This window comes from Candoia aspera, chromosome 1 (assembly GCF_035149785.1).
Source record: "Candoia aspera isolate rCanAsp1 chromosome 1, rCanAsp1.hap2, whole genome shotgun sequence".
In the NCBI taxonomy this organism is placed as follows: domain Eukaryota; kingdom Metazoa; phylum Chordata; class Lepidosauria; order Squamata; family Boidae; genus Candoia; species Candoia aspera.
Window position 1 is genome coordinate 69,924,202 of NC_086153.1, and position 17,154 is coordinate 69,941,355.

The window sequence follows — 17,154 nt, forward strand, 5'->3', positions numbered from 1 at the left end:
GCAGATCACTTCTTTATATAGTGTAATTGCCATTAGTCAATCCGACAGTCATTGAGTTGGGTTGAAAATTTTGCCATTCTACTCACAGGATGACTGTGGTTTCTCCCACTTTCTTCATCACAGCAGGAAATGATAGGATGTATTTTTGATACCTTGTTATGCTGTAAGAATGGTTTGCAATCACATTCCTAACTCTCTCATTTTGAACTGATGACCATAGTTTTTACTTGAGGATCTGCCTTTTTAACACATTTACACATACATGCAAAAACAACTAATTTTTACCATTTTTCCTTCCCAAAAGGAACATACCATCTTTAACACTGAAGCATTTTCTTCTCCTTCCTGTGTAGAAACATCCCCCCACTGTGGATCTGAACAAGAGGTGGAAGATTCACTCATTTGCCTGCATGGAAAATAAAATCCAGGAGGGCCAGTATATTATCAGTATCTGAAAATATTGATCATATTCTTAAGAATGCATTAACCACCTTATAGCTTATTTTTTTCCCAATAAACCTACCACAAAGCTTGTTCTGAAGTCAGAACAGCAGGTTTCTAAAAACAGTTTTAAAAAATCAGTATAAATAGCAAATGCTTTGGAGGGAAGGGGAATTGAAGTCATTATTTTCATCATTCAGACTTTGAGTAATACCAGTCACATCCTGAGATGCATATAGCTGGGCTGTAAATTAATGAAACTTGGTTAGCTGATTTCCCTCTAGAAGTCTCTAAATGGGAGATCTTACCTTGCATAGAATACTGTAAGCTCCCCTTGCTTATGCTTGTGGCATTCTGATGAAAATGTGCAAAAACTGACCAGTACAATCCTTATTATTAACAATCATGTGAAAGTCTTGGCTGAGTAAACCATGATGGGCAGTGGTAGTCAGTGTTGATGGGTTCATCTGCTGATGACCAAGGCATTTAGGAGGGGTACATGGTAAAGACCATGAAATAACAGATAACATGCATGAATGAAAGGAAGCAAATTGGCAAACTCCTGTGGATATGAGTTTTGGGGAAATTTGTAAAATGTTCTGAATGAATGTTTGCAGGAATCAAAAATATTCTGCTAGGATATATGATTGGATGGGGGTTGAAAGGAGACAAAAGAGTATACTGTAGAAGAAACGACTGAGCCACTTGGAGACTGAAAAATGAATGAGAATGGTGACTGGTGAATATCTGGTCAGAAAAAGTGTATTCAATATATTGTTTAAGCATAAGCCTATTCATATGAACACAGCACAGAGGAATAAATATAAAGGTACATGCATAATTGATTTAAGGTGTATGATGAAAAAGTGAGAGAATTAGTAAAAGTTACAAGGATGACGAGAGGTTCTGAATGTTAGCATCTAAGAAAAAAAGGAAAAAAATCCTAATATTGTGAGAAAGTTTAGAAATGTAAGGCTGCAGGTGTGGGTGAGACAACCAGAATTTTAAAAAATATGGGTGTAGCTGTCTGATGTTTAAGCATATATGAAGACTACATTTGTGCATAACACTTGGAAGAACACTATTCCTGTTACCTATACAATGGGAAAGATCGGAAGAGTGACTGCAAAAACTACAGGGGGGTTATTAATTGCTTAAGTGTGCCAGCATAGGTGTCTGTTTGAAAGGGTCCAAAAGGTGACCATGAGCAAAATCTGGGAAGTGTGGTGCAGCTTTATGTCTACCATTGGATGTGCAGACCAGACTTCTGTTCTTTAGCTAATAATTGAGGAATGTGTGAATGTGAGAAATAAAGTTGATTGTATGTTTGTGGTTTACTGTATACTTAGTGAATGGTTCAATACTGAATGGGGAGTAAGACAAGGATGTGTGTTGTCCCTTTCACTGGTTAACACATTATTGCATTGTTAGGTCATGGATGTGAACAGCCATATGTTTTCATATACGTGATACCATATTGTTGGCTGAGAACCTGAAAAATTATTTGCAGTGAATGTTAGACAGATTATATGATGCCAAAAGGGTATAGATCTGAAAATTAATGCATCAAAGACCAAGCTAATTTTATCTGACAGAGAAAATGGAATGAATTATTGTAAGTTATGTACCAATTGTGAAAAATTGGAGCAAGTAGATGATTTTTTATATTTTAGTAGAATGTTTACTAAAGATAGAAAAATGGATGGAGAAATTTTAAGATGTGGCAGAAAGGTAGTAGGGAATATGTGTCTGTTGCAAGAAATGAATGTTTGTTGAAAGAAGCAAAAGTAGCTGTTTATAAGAGTATGCTTCTGCCCACTTTGTAACATGGAACGGAAAGTTGGTTATGTTAGGAGAAACAAAAGTAAGCTGAATGCAGTCAAGACATCTGTGTGATAAAGCAAGAACAGCAAAGTCAAGAATGAATGGGTACCGAATGAATGTGGACTGAACACAAGAATAACTGACCAGTATGTAAGAAGTATGTTGGGGTGATTTGATGACGTTGAGAGAATAATAAGGATCATATTGCAAAAGAGATCCATAAAGGAAGAGTGAATGAGTCAATTGATCAAGAGGGAGACCGTGAAAGTTGTCACTGGATGAAGCTGATGAGATCCTGAAACAGAAAGCCATCAGAAGGCAATGTATGAAGGGGTGTATGCACATGGTGGAACCAGGGAAGATTTGCAAAGATAGAAAATATGGAGAAGTTCAGTGAATTGTATCTATGTAAACTGGTTAGGGCTACTTTTCCTTTCTCTTTTTTAACCTAATATCTTAAATTTTTTGGCTTACTGTTTTTAGTCCTTTTTTACACTCTCTATAACATTGCTAACACCAAGAGAAAACAGTATGATGGGTTCATACATATGTATGTAAGAAGATGCAGCAGAACCTTTTTCCCTTGGCAAACATTGACCATCAGCAGTGAAAACCTGAACCCTTTATGGGGAACAGATTTAGCTACCCAGTATCATATTTTGCCTGATAATTCTTGCTACAAGAAGCAATGGTCGAGGAACAAAGGAAACCAGGCAAGTGTACTGTCTCTTAGGATTAAGACAACTAGGAGTTTAACAGAATGTGACTATACAAATATAGGTTTTTTTTTCTCCTTTATAGAAAAAAAATTAGTACAGCTTCATAGCCCAGCTAACATAACGCATATATGTTTCCTAAAGAACTGACCTACCTCTCAGAGATAGTGCCTCGATAAAGGAATAATAACCAGTTGATTTTAAGTAATTCAGGTCTATCTGAGTGAATATCATCTCGAGCTTTGAATCTGAAAATAAAGATATTTTGCCTGTAGTTTTTCCACATGTGTTAAATATGTTGTTAAATAGCACATCTTTCCTCCATGGGAGTATGGTGAGAATGATTTTACATTTTAAAGACTTCGTAAGTCAGTTTCATATTTCCAAATTCACGCAGTTTCAAAATAAGAATGCAGATAATTGTCTTATCTCAAAAATTCATAGACTGTCATTGTAGAATTCCCCCAGATTGAAAATCTCCAATTAAAACTCAGTGAATTAATGCTTTGCAGTAGTAAACCTCCAAGTTTAGCTTTTCAGTAATAAATAGTGACAGACTAACAGACCTTCAGTGATCTCAATAAAATCTGCCTAAACTACAAACACATCCTTATTCCTTTGAGTCTCTTTCTAGGATGAGAGTTTCTACAGAGCACTGATCAAAAACTCATCTGGTCTCATCTCAACTAAACAAGATGAAAGCGTACTCTAAAAGATATTTAATGTTCCCAACCCCCAGCCAATGGTTTTAGGAGAGAGAAGAAAATTAGTAGCAGGATACAATGGTTTTTCAGGAAGTCCTATTAACTAATATTCGTCTTTTCATTATAAACTACTAAAAACTCTGGAGTTCCTCAACACATACTTATAATGCAGGTTTAGGTCATCAGTTTAAATCACTACAATTTGGATTCAATGAAACTTATAAAAGCTACTGTTCTGGATAATGGCTTGTCGTCTACACAATCTTCCAGGTCATCCCAGTCTACATGGCAGCTTTCTATTTATGTTCATTCACCAGATGACTATTTGTTTGTTTTCTATCCTGCCTTTATTATTTTTACAAATAAGGTGGCGAACATCCCTAACACTGCTTCCTCCTCCTATTTTCCCCACAACAGCAACCTTGTGAGGTGAGTTGGGCTGAGAGAGAGTGACTGACCCAAGGTCACCCAGCTGGCTTTCAGCATTTCATGAGCACATACATAATAATACGATATATTATTTTTTACTAATGTTCCTTTATACTTCTGCAAAAACCCTGCTTGTGCCTGGGAGATCTGCATAAAATCCCATATTCTAAGAATGAGCTCTTCTGACTTAAAAAAAAAAAAACCCAACAACTTGCAGCTGTCTTTTGGGACTGGATTTCAAAAGAGGACATTTGCTTTGGGGCCCATCAATCTATCTCTCTTTAGAAGCTTTGCTTTCTTAGCCAAGAGATAAGAATTATTTATCCACTGTAGTAGGAGGGAAGCAATCTCAATTAGCATTTCCAAGAGACTTTCAACCTGAAGATTAAAAGCAAGAATGGTGAAGAAATAAGGCCATGGTACTGTCTGGGATCCACTGTTTATATAAATATTCTTTGAAGCAGAGAAGAGTAAAGGAGCAAAGAAGTAATTTACAGACACTGTGGTTCCAGGACAAATGGTTTTGAAGTGCAGCTAAATAGGGTACAGAAAGGCAAAGTTATTTCTTCTGCCTTTAGTGCAGAATTTTAAAATATCCTCAAGGGAACAATTCCAGTGAAATTGTTGGAGATGGAAAACAGCTATTTCTTATACTTCAGCAAAGCTAACTAACAGCCAGGAATTGAGGATTCACTGGCAGCCATTTTTTTCCCTTCAATTGTGAACAAGCTAGAACAAGAGAGTTGGCACATTGGCTCTGCCCAGTGATTCACTTGAGCTAAGCCTGGATGGAGGCAAAGAGGTTGATGAACTGCACTCACCCTTACTGCGCCAAAGTTCCCTCCTCTATGCATCTCAGCCATTCAGTGCCATTTGTCTATGACTCAGTATATGCACAGGAGACAATAATTGAGATCTTCACCTTTCTTACCACTCACACTGGGGAGAGAGAGCTGAAGAACTTTTCCTGGATCCAGTCTTGAAAGACATGTGATGTATGGTGAGGCTGTGTTGGCACAAAATGGCCAACATATGACTATCCCAGGGAAATGACTCAGTCAGTGCACAATCATGGATGCCCCAATCAAAGAGGGAATGGCCATGTTTGAAAGTCCCATTGGGAAGCTGTTACTTCCTGCCACTTTTTGATTGTAGGAAAAAACCCTGTGGTGGCCCAATCAAGGTCAGCACCACCAGAGAGAGTTGGGAAAGCTTTATCTTCTTTTTCTGCTTCTTTCTACTCTCTCCTCACATGCTCATGTGGGGCTAGGATGAAAAGTAAAACCATAAGTGAGAGGGAGTTCCTAGATCAGTCCTCTTTTTGTGAGGTCAGTCTAGTTTGCATCCATGCCAGAAGCAGAAAGGAACCCCCCCCCCCCCGCAAATCTTCTTTTCTCTCTTCTCAAAACATGGTTGATCTGGGGAAGAGAGATTAACCGAAACCACCCCTGGGCTGTTTTTGTCTAAAACCATTGATTAGCTTATGCTGATTGGATGACACCATAGCTTCATCCATGACTCAACTAAGCATATCATTATGAACAGGATCTCTGTGGAGTGCCTAAACTAGGTGGATTTACTAACAATCAATGAGCAATCTTCAGATTTGTTCCTGGATTCTTGTAGCTTATCCCTAGCTTAATACATCTATTTCTCCTTTCCTCACACTGGGAACTGTTTGGAGACTGGATGCTAAAGCAGCATCTATCTTGGATGACTGGACATTAGCACTACCTCTCCACATCCTATATCTAGTAAAGTGTTTTACTTACATGCGTCTGGCTGTGGCAGCTTCAAAATCCCACATGATGATAGAACCATTTGCACTTGCAGTAGCTAACAAACTGTAACCTTCTATTTTTAACAAATCAAAGCACTTCACTTCAGTCCCAGGAGGTAGCTGAAAAATACACAAAACATTTATAATTAAACTGTGGAGATGCTATTGGAGGAAATGCATAATGATTAGTACTGCTACAACTATCTGTTAATTATATAGCAGTCCGGAGCAGCTGAGTGTAATGGTTACTTTTAAAACAAACATGCTCAGAAGCTCACAATTTAAGAGAGTGAAACTGCCTTTCTTTGCCTCTTAATTATTATCTCAAATAGAACAAGGTTATATATGGTGATTATGGAATGTATTTATCCATTTGATTTATACCCTGCCTTTCTATTCAAAACTAAACATCTAAAAAAAAAAGTTAAAATATAAATTAAAGTTAATGCTACACATGATTAAGAATAAAATGAAATAAAGAGAGATATGTCTTTACAGAGGTTGTAACTACCAAGGAGTTGGACCCACGAGCATCTTCCTAGAGAGTGCAATCCATAGCTTGGGAGCAATGCAGAAGGCCTTCCCTCTCTCACGTACCATAAAAGTGACCTTTTACAGCAGCAGCATCTTTACAAGGGCCTCTTCTATAGTTCTTACCTCCTGAGCAGGTTTGTAATGGGAGAGGCTGTCCCTTAGGTATTTATGTCCTAAGCTATTTAGGGCTTTAAAGATTAATTTCAGCACTCTAAATCGTGTCTGATAATTGGCCATTGGTGCAGATCTTTCAGTACAAGCTTCACATGATCCCTATAACTAGTGCGAGTTAGCAAGCTAGATGCAGCATTTTTTACCAACTGCAACTTTCAGACACTTTTCCAGGGTAGCCCTAGAGCGGGGACATAAGCAAAGCCTAGATAACTGTTCCAAACCCAGCAGGCTCAGGAATTGTCACGGTTAGTGCGAAAGCAGTAATTGTGTAAATATGTTATTTGCTACACCAGTTAGCTATGAATCCAGTGAAAGCTGAGACTGAAGGGAGCACTTGCAGATGTGAATCTGCTCTTTCAGGGGAAGTGCAAATCAGCCAACAGCACCTCTGTATTCTCTGAATTTAGTTTGAGTATCTCTCTCATTTGGCCCATTATCAGAGTTAGGCAATGTTGTTTCCTCGAAGTCATATGACAAAGAGCAATAGAGCTGGGTGTAATCAGCATATTGATGGTACTCACTCCAAAACACCACATGACATCCTTCTGTGATTTCATGTAAATGTGAACAATATGGGGAACATGTTGGAAGTCTATGAGATACCAGCACTACTTTCTGGTTATGTCCTGAAATAAAGGAAACACTGCAAATCATGTCCCCCAAGGTCCAGTTCTGCCAAACAGTCCAGAAGAATCCTACTGTTAATGGTATTAAAAGCTGCCAAATTGTCCAGGAGAACTAGCAAGACCATGGTCTCCCCCATTCACTTTCTGGTGTGCATCATCCACCACCAAAGCAGTCTCATGCTCTAGTCAAAGGCATGATTGAAACTGACACATATAATCATTACCATCCAGACAGAAAATATTTGAGACTGGCCTATAATTCATCAGGTCTCCTGGATCAAGGATTTCTTTTTTCAATACAGATCTTATAGAAATACTGTAAGAATAGATATGCCCTATCAACAAAGGTGCCACAGCATTAAACTAGACTTTGCTATTCCTAGAGGAGTTTTTCATCTTCTGAGAACACCTGAAGTTCAGCACAACTGGAATGCGTTTTTTAAATATTGGAATCATTATACAAAAGCCTGTTGCACATAATACTAGTCACAAAAAGTAATCACACTTTCACCCAGAGGTAGAGAAAAACTGTAGGGGACTGACAACTGCTAGCCACTTTATTTATATTTTATCTATGCATAGCAAGATAGATTCCCCCAATCTGTGCCCTAGAACGTTGGGCCTTCAATTCCTAGAATACCCAGCTATCATGATTTTGCAGTCCCAAAGCATCTGATAGGCACCAGATTGTCTATCTGTCAGCTATCCTTTCCCAATCATAGACAGACAACCTATAGAGAAAGGCAACCAAGAGCTTCACAATCCCTTCCAACTATTTTTGTCCATCTCCAGAAGAACTTACAGAAAGCAAAAATTCACTTTACTTTTTGACTGCTTACTTTTGCTGTGGACTTTGGATGCAAAGAAACTTCTTAGAATTATTTTCTCTTTCTTCATGTTTTCTAGAACATAGCTAGAAATGCAATAGTTCCTCACCTCTGTATTTGAGTTTATGAGATCTGTATCAAGCAGCAGTTGGACATCTGGGAAAAAACCATTATTTTTCTTGACATTGGTATTCAATTTTAGGGACATGAGTGGATAGCCTTGTAGAGCAAATGACACAGCTTCAGGGAGTTCCCAAGTTATAGACAGGTAAATTTCACCTTCATTACCCTAGAAGAACAAAGAATTGAAGAAGATTAATTCATAGATACTTGACAATTAAACTGGCATAATGGGGAAAAGTTTCTAGCTTTGTAACTTATTTTGTATTTTGCATGCACTGGGTATATTCATGTTAGGACATTTGTTCAAGATCAGCAGTAAATGCTTTGAATGGTCATACCACTGGATGACATCAACATCTGGACATTTCACACAGAGTTACTTTTGGGGAGATGGACTCACTTCAAAATCATCCTTTATGTAGAATACTTTGATGGTAGGGCAGCTTTTGAGATTGAGATGGGGTTTGAGGGCTGCAAAATGGGTGGGACCACATCATACAACAAACTCTTCTGGTTTCTGGTCAGCACAAGTAGCCATGAGTAGCAAGCGGTATGTTAAACACTGAATGCAGCATAGGCTGGAAATGTAAGGTCAAGGAAGCAGCTCTGAGCTCCACAGGCTTCTGGGGCTTTAATTAATTAAATCAACTCTCAATATAATGTCTTCAGAACAAATGACTGAAGTAGGCATCTGGTGAAAAACATGTTTCTGGAGTCTTTCCTAAAAAGCCTAAATTAGATGATTAAAAAGGTAATTCCCAATAAAAATGCTGGTCCTAATATTTAGGAAACATTCTGCATTCTCATTTAATAGGTAGTCACATGGGGATTATGTAAATTTAATGCACCCTTATTAAAATATATTATTAGGGATTGAAAACTGTTGTTGATAATGATCAAATTCTTGATACATTATTTCAGAAGTCTCTAATCTGGTATCTACACTAAAAATGCATGTTTGTCTTTCTCCTGAGATTTCAGGGAGTTGAGACTGAATTGTTGTAGTTTAAAAGGGAGCTTAAGAGTATTTTTTTAACCCAGGCCATTTAGCGGGCATTTAGAGGTTTTGTGCCAATATGGGCCCATGTTACCTGAGGAACAGTCTTGTCCCAATTACATCGACCTGTCCCACCCAGCCCAGCAGGAGAGGCATGTTATGAACCCCGTTGGCTAAAGAATTCCAACTGGTAGGGTCCAGGAGAATAGCCTTTTCTGCCGTGGCCCCCGCCCTGTGGAACATCTTGCCCCCTGAGGTGAGGTTGGCCCCCACTCTTCTAGCCTCCCAGAAGAGAGTTAAGAACTGGCTCTGCCAACTAGCATGGGGATCCGATAATTGTATGCATCCCTGGGGATGGTTGGCGGGTTGAGTATGCTGTCTCCATTTTTTAACATTTATTTTTAAAAAAAGATTTTTTATTCTCTTTTTTACTTGTAAGCCGCCTAGAACCACTTATACAGTGAGATGGGCAGCATATAAATTTAATAAATAAATAAATAAATAATGACTTATTAGATTAGAATTTATTATATACGGTTATTTGCAAGATGCATACAGCTTGATGAGGGTAGTTGGCTTACATACAGTTTTAAATGAATGTGAAAATAAATAAGTACAGCTAGTCCTCAGTGAATGACAGTAATTGGGACCAGGAACTCTGTTGCTAAGTGATGCAATCATAAAGCGCGACATCACATGACTGTGCCAAATTACGACAGCAGTTCCAGTTGTGGTTGTTAAGTGAATCATGCTTGGTTGTTAAGTTTGACATCATGTGATTGCTATTTGTAACTTCCTGCCAGCTTCCCCTGTAATGGTTGCCTATCCTAAATTGTACTCAGACTCACAAGCAAGAGCTTGAATCAAATCTGGTTTATTTAAGAATAGTATGCAAGTACAAAGAAAGCTGAGAATGAGCAAAAGCGCACCAAATACAAACTAAAAACCCTCGGTGCGAATGTAAGCCCTCCCCCCGTACAACCGTTTCAAATTCCCCATCCCAGGTGCTCCTAACGAGTTCTGCTAATCAACAGGTAAAAAGGACCTTGAACACAAACGATAACCCAAACACATTCCATCCCCCTGAGAACAGACAGAAAGCCTGGTACAAGGTCTCCCAGCAGCTCCCTCCCAACCGAAACACGTGTCAGCACCATGGCATGCGAAACATTACGATGCACATTAAACATTGCAACAGCGAACATGACATACCGCCCCCCCAAAAGACAGAAAAATCCCAGTAACATAGAACAAGAAAAGGATCAGTCAAGCCGCAGGCTTCAAAGGTAAGCTAAGTGAAAGCGGCGAATTAAATCAGGAGCATTGACGTGGTGAGCAGGCACCCACTCAGGGTGGGGGAAATGCTTCCAGCAAACAAGGTACTGCAGGGAGTTGCGAAACTTGCGGGAGTCGATGACCTCTTTGATTTCAAAGTGCTGCTGGCCATCGATCATGATAGGAGGAGGTGGAGGAGGTTGGGGGTGCCAGTGAGCGGAGTGGTGGGCCGGCTTGAGCAAGCTGCAATGGAAAACAGGGTGCAAACGTTTTAACTTGTGGGGCAAGTCGAGCTTGACAGTAACAGGATTGATAAGAGCAACAACGGGGAATGGGCCGATGAATTTAGGGGCAAGCTTCTTGGAAGGTTGCGTGGACTTTATGAACTTAGTGGAAAGATAAACCTGATCCCCAATTTTGAATGTGTGCTGGAGAGAACGGTGTTTGTCAGCGTAGAGTTTGTAGGTAGCCTGAGCATCACTCAGAGCCTGCCGAATTACTGGCCAGGAATCAGCCAGCTGCGCAGCCCAATCGTGAGCTGAGCAGGAGGTAGAAGGGGGTTGGGGCAATTCAGGGATGGGAACAAAGTCCTGGCTGAAAACAACCCGGAAAGGGGTTTGTCCAGTGCTCTGGTGAACAGCATTGTTGTAAGCCACTTCGGCAAAGGGCAGCAGGTCGACCCACTTGTCCTGATCGTAATTGGTGTAGGGGTGAAGAAATTGCTCCAGGGTTGAATTAAGAAACTCAGTAGATCCGTCCATCTGCGGATGCAACGCCGTTGACAAGGCTTGTTCGGTGCCAATCAATTTCAAAAAGGACTGCCAAAATTGGGAGGTAAATTGTGTGCCGCAGTCGGTCACCAAACGGGAGGGGCAGCCATGGAGACGGTAGATGTGAAACAGAAAGAGGCGAGCCAGCTGCTGGGCAGATGGCAGCGAGGCACACGGAATAAAATGGGCTTGTTTGGAGAAAAAATCTTTTACAACCCAAATGACAGTTTTCTCTTGACTGGGTGGGAGGTCAACGATAAAGTCCATAGAGATCTCAGCCCAGGGACAAGATGGGCTGGCAACAGGCTGGAGAAGCCCTTGTGGTTTCCCCACTTTTCGTTTTGACATGGCACAGACAGGGCAAGAGGCAACATAGTCTTTAACATCCCGCTGCGAGGGCCACCAAAATTGGCGGCGGACCAAATGCAGGGTTTTGACAAAACCAAAATGGCCCGCCAATTTATCGTCATGAGAGCGATGCAACACCGAAGCATGCAAAGTTTCAGGCACATAAAGGCGGTGGCCGACCCATGAGAGATCATCCTTGAAGGAAACTTTGTCTCGATTAGCCAGCAACCAAGTGTCAGATTTCACTGCCTGGAGAAAGGCAGACTGCAACTGACAAGGGAGCGGCTGTCTGCGGGTGGTGGTGGCCTGAGCTGGCAGAGTGCGGGTCTGGCTTCGGGTGACAGCAGCCAGTCCCAATTGTGGTAAAGAGAGAACAGTCCCAATCACTTGAGGGCTTTGGTCAAAGTCTTGAGGCAAGCGGGACAAAGCGTCCGCGAGAAAGTTTTTCTTGCCAGGTATGAACTTCAGTTGGAAGTTAAACCGACTGAAAAATTGAGCCCAGCAAATCTGTTTGGGGCTCAGGCGGCGGGTGCGGAAAGCCTCCAAATTTCTGTGGTCCGTCCAAACCTCGAACGGGTAGGCAGACCCCTCAAGGAGGTGGCGCCAAGTTTCTAGAGCAGCTTTGACAGCAAAAGCTTCTTTTTCCCAAACATGCCACCGGCGCTCAGTCTCAGAAAATTTCCTGGACAGATAAGCGCAGGGTTTCAGGATGTTGTCAGTCTTTTTGCAACAATATAGCCCCAACAGAAAAGTCAGAGGCGTCTACTTGGACAACAAAGGGGCGTTCGGGATCAGGGTGCCGCAAAATAGGTTCTGCGGTAAAGGAAGTCTTTAGTTTCTCGAATGCAGCTTGGCATTCTGGAGTCCAATTCAACACTGCCCCGGGGTGTTTTACCTTGCGTGTTTCCCCCAACCCTTTTGTGCGAAGCAGGTCTGTGAGGGGCAAGGCAATTTCAGCGAACCCCTGGATGAACTGGCGGTAATAGTTGCTGAACCCCAGAAAACTTTGCAGCTGCCATCGGGTGCGAGGGCGGTCCCAAGTTAAGATGGCCCTAATTTTTTCAGGGTCCATCTCGATCCCCTTGTCAGAGACTCGATAGCCCAAATAGTCCAGTTGGGTTTTGTGGAATTCACATTTGGACAGTTTGGCATACAGCTTGGATGCCCTTAGTTTTTCCAACACCTGCTTAAGAAGGCGTTCATGCTCCTCCTTGTTTTCAGAGTAGGCAAGTACATCGTCCAAATAGACCAAGACCCCTTTAATTAAGTGATCATGTAACATTTCATTAATCAATTGCATGAACACTCCAGGCGTGCCGCCTAAGCCGAATGGGAGGACTTTGTATTGGAAGGAGCCTAAGGGACAATTAAAAGCGGTTTTCCACTCGTCTCCAGCTCGTATGCATATGCAAAAGTAGGCTTCGTGGAGGTCGAGCTTAGAGAAAATTTTCCCTTTTGATAGGTGGGCTAACATGTCTTTCATTAGAAGCAAAGGATATTTGTTACATAGGGAGACTGAATTTAACCCCCGATAGTCCGTACAAAGTCTGAGTGTGCCATCTTTCTTTTCCTAGAAGAGCACAGGTGCTCCAACTGGGGAATTGGCAGTTTCAATGAACCCCCGTGCCAGGTTTTTGTCAATGAACTCACGCAATGCCTCTAGTTCTTTCTTAGTCATTGGGTAAATTTTCGGTTTGGGCAGCTGAGCGTTGGGAAGCAACTCAATTGCACAGTCAGTTTTGCGATGGGGTGGCAGCTGGTCTGCCTCCATTTCCCAAATACATCCGCAAAGTCTCGGTAGCGGTCCGGCAGCCGCTCCAACTGTGGTAAGTTGGGGTGCAGCGCTGCAATTGCAGCCCTTGCCCCCCCCCCCCACACTTAAGGATCTCCCCACTGTAGGGGCTTGGTAAAACCCATCGCTAAAGGTAAGGGTTCGGTGCTGCCAATTTATGTAGGGGTTTCGCCAAGTTAACCAGGGAATCCCTAGAATTACCATGGGATCGCCAACAGGTGCAATGATGAATTTTAAAGCCTCTTTGTGGCTGCCCATTTGCATTGCTACATTCCCAGTGAAATGAGTTGCTAGACCCCCCCCCCCCCTGCTGTTGACCCGTCTAGCTGGGTAAAGAGCGAAGACTGCTGGAGAGGGAAACTAGGCAGGTCTAGTGTGGTCACTAGATCCAGGTGGATGAGGCACCTCGAACACCCAGAGTCAACCAGAGCCCAAACTTCCGTGGTTTGGGTGCGGGAGCCCAGCTTCACTTTCACTGCCAGAGTGGGGCAATCAACACTCACCATAGCATCCTCACACCCATCCTCCTCCACCTGCCCCAGGGCGCAGTTCAGGGCAGGTGGCTGGCATTTCCCGCTGGTTCTTTTGCAGCATCCTCAACCTCTGCGTAGAGATATAGGTCTTCTTTAATGTCGGTAGCACCTTTGGCCGTGGTCGTTTGGCGCGATGCCTGGGGCGACTTGGCCAGGGCTTTCGTCGCTCGATCTCCGGACTTGAGTTTCGGGCACTTGGCGGCTCGATGGCCTCCTTTCCCACAACGGAGGCACTGTCCTCGCGCATAGCGGCAGTCCTTCTCGTCTCCTGCTCGGTGGGGCAGCTGTCGTTCCGCTCCGGGGTCCCCGCATCAGGGTTGTTTTCTCGGCTCGTCGGGTCTGCATGTAGGTGCGCTGGGCATGCTCAGCCTTGCCGGCCAAACAGATTCACTCATACAGTGACTCCGGGTCGTCTCTGCCCAGCGCCCATCTGAGGACGTCTCGGTTAAGTCCTTCTTTAAACCTCTCAATGAGCATTGATTGGGACCAGTCGGGACCCTTGCCCGCCAAAGTTTTAAATTCTAGGGCATAGTCGGCTACCGACCTGGGTCCTTGGGTGAGTTCCTTGAGTGCCTCCTTAGCCCTGGCTTTGGCTAGGGGGTCCTCAAAGAACAGCTTCAAGGCAAACATGAAGTCGAACGACCCAAGTTCAGGAGCATCAGCCTCCGTCAGTTGGACATACCAGTCCGCTGCTCTGCCCTTCAGCTTAGGGGTAATGGCTTATATATTAGCCTCCTCAGAGGTGAAACACGACCCATATTGCTTCATGTATTCTTCGCGTTGGTTATGAAGAAGGAAAGTTTGGTGGGGTCCCCATCGAATTTGACAGCGAAGTCCTTCACCACCTTCCCGGTTGGAGGGGAACCAGCTGCGGGTTGAGCGGTAGGGCCCCAGGACACCCCAGAGGACCCTCTTCATGGTGAGGCTCCGTCGCGATGTCGTCTCCTGCCTCGGACCACTGGCGTCCGCTAGGAGGAAGGGGAGAGGGCTGCGGGGAGCGAGGACTCTCGTCGCAGCTTCCCTGGTCACCCATCGCGATCGACAGGGTTTTCAACAGGTCTTCCATCAACTCCACCCTCACCTCCAACCTTCTCATCCTCTCAGGGGTCACCGATTCTTCCCCTCGTCGGGTGTCAGGTCGTTTTTCTGGTGCCACTTGGGTCGATTCCCCCTCAGGGGTCAAGGGGAACTGGTACTTCCAGGAAGTCCCAGCCGCCTCTGCCTTAGGTTCTCCCTCATCGCTGGATCCCCCCAGCTCAGAGCTTGAGCTAGAGCCCCTTGGGTAGAACAAAATGTCGGGGGGAAGGGGGCTCTTCAGCGCTGGATCCTCTTGTGGTTCCAGTACTCCGGATGTTGGTCTTAGTTCTGTCATCGTTAACTATTTTCCTCACAAGAATTATACTTGGAAGGAGTTAACGGGTATCACAAAGATTCTCAGCTTTATGTAATGGTTGCCTATCCTAAATTGTACTCAGACTCACAAGCAAGAGCTTGAATCAAATCTGGTTTATTTAAGAATAGTATGCAAGTACAAAGAAAGCTGAGAATGACAAAAGCGTACCAAATACAAACTAAAAACCCTCGGTGCAAATGTAAGCCCTCCCCCCGTACAACCGTTTCAAATTCCCCATCCCAGGTGCTCCTAACGAGTTCTGCTAATCAACGGGTAAAAGGACCTTGAACACAAACGATAACCCAAATGCATTCCATCCCGAGAACAGACAGAAAGCCTGGTACAAGGTCTCCCAGCAGCTCCCTCCCAACCGAAACACGTGTCAGCACCATGGCATGCGAAACGTTACGAAGTACATTAAACATTGCAACGGTGAACATGACATCCCCATTGACTTTGCTTGTCAGAAGCTGGCAGGGAAGGTTGCAAATGGCAGTCATGTGACTGGGGAACTCTGCAACTGTCAGAATTGTGAGCCAGTTGCCAAATGCCCAAATCATGATCACATGACCATGGGGACACTGCGACGGCCACAACTTCGAGGAATGGCTGTAAGTCTCCTCATTCAATGCCTTTGTAACTTCAAATTGTCACTGACTGAATGGTCGTTAGCTGAGGATTACTTATAAAAGAGATCAGAAAAACCTTGCTGGGGTTAACAGTAGTAGAACTAGAAGCCATAAACAGGATATAATCAGTGAAGATAAATAAGACAAATAGATTATGTAAACTAATTATATTCGTTAGATTTATGGAAATTTAATTATCCTCTAATTGCTTGAGAAGGGACTTAACCTTTAGATACTGTATATTAAAGCTGTAATTCTGCACAAATGTATTTGGAATATGAGCATGTTCTGTAAATACATGAGAGGAAGTATTTCACAATGCTGATAACTGAGCACTGCAGAGACTCTCCAACCAGGGGCCTTTTCTACAGCTAATATAACAGCAAACCTGTGGTGGGGAGCTGAAGTCCCAGCACGTCTGGAAAGCTATAGTTAGGAGAGACTGGTTTCTCTGACTTCTGAAACTGAGAACAACGTGAAGCAAATGAAATAGGAGATGTAAAAATCAAAGCTCAAACCTGAACAATTTTGAGCATCCCACTGTACTCCAAGACCAGGATCACATGCTTACTCTCACTGGCTTTCAGGTAGTCCATCTGCATCAGCCAATGTTCATTGTCCTTGATTTCCTTGCCTAAGGGCAAAATTTTAAGTACCTGCCCACTTCCATAATCCCATATTTTCACAGTCCCTAAATGTGTAATAAAACAAGGACTATCATTCCTCATAGAAATAATTAATAGCTGAGTGCTACAATGAGAAGAATGCAAACAGCCATGACATGCAGTATCAATGTACAAGACTAAATTGGCTATCAGAGAAAGATGAAGTAATTTTTTTACTTTATTTGCAATATTTAGATGTTTCTTGATTATCACAGCCCTCAAGTAATGCACGGTTCCAAATAATAATAAAATAAAAATGTCACACAAAAACAAAACATCATTTAAATATAAAAGAAACATTTAACCAAAGCACTAAGAATGATAAAAACAGCATAATAAGAAACACAAAAGGTACTTTTTAAAAAAGATAGTTTGAACATATAAGTATACATGTAATCTAAAAAGAGGCAGAAAATGTTAAATATCTATATTCAGTATCATTGCCCAGAAATGTATTAGAAATTTAAAATTTAACTAAAAAATGGAGATCCAAAGGAGATCAATCTTTATTTAATAGATTTTCCAAGATTTTTGCTATTGTGCCATAAATACTGTTGTTATGAAATACCACAGA

The 17,154-nt window shown here is 42.4% G+C and overlaps 1 protein-coding gene across 1 annotated transcript in view; it reads right to left on the minus strand.

Annotated features, from left to right (window-relative positions):
- Positions 1-17,154, minus strand: part of WDR64 (WD repeat domain 64) — an 86,555-nt gene that overhangs the window by 30,272 nt on the left and 39,129 nt on the right. The window contains exons 14-18 of the mRNA XM_063291047.1: positions 16,434-16,606; positions 8,165-8,344; positions 5,887-6,014; positions 3,137-3,229; positions 313-406 (exon numbers count right to left, since the gene is read on the minus strand). Of these exons, the coding sequence (XP_063147117.1) occupies positions 313-406; positions 3,137-3,229; positions 5,887-6,014; positions 8,165-8,344; positions 16,434-16,606 (668 nt within the window). The remainder of the gene's footprint in view (positions 1-312; positions 407-3,136; positions 3,230-5,886; positions 6,015-8,164; positions 8,345-16,433; positions 16,607-17,154) is intronic.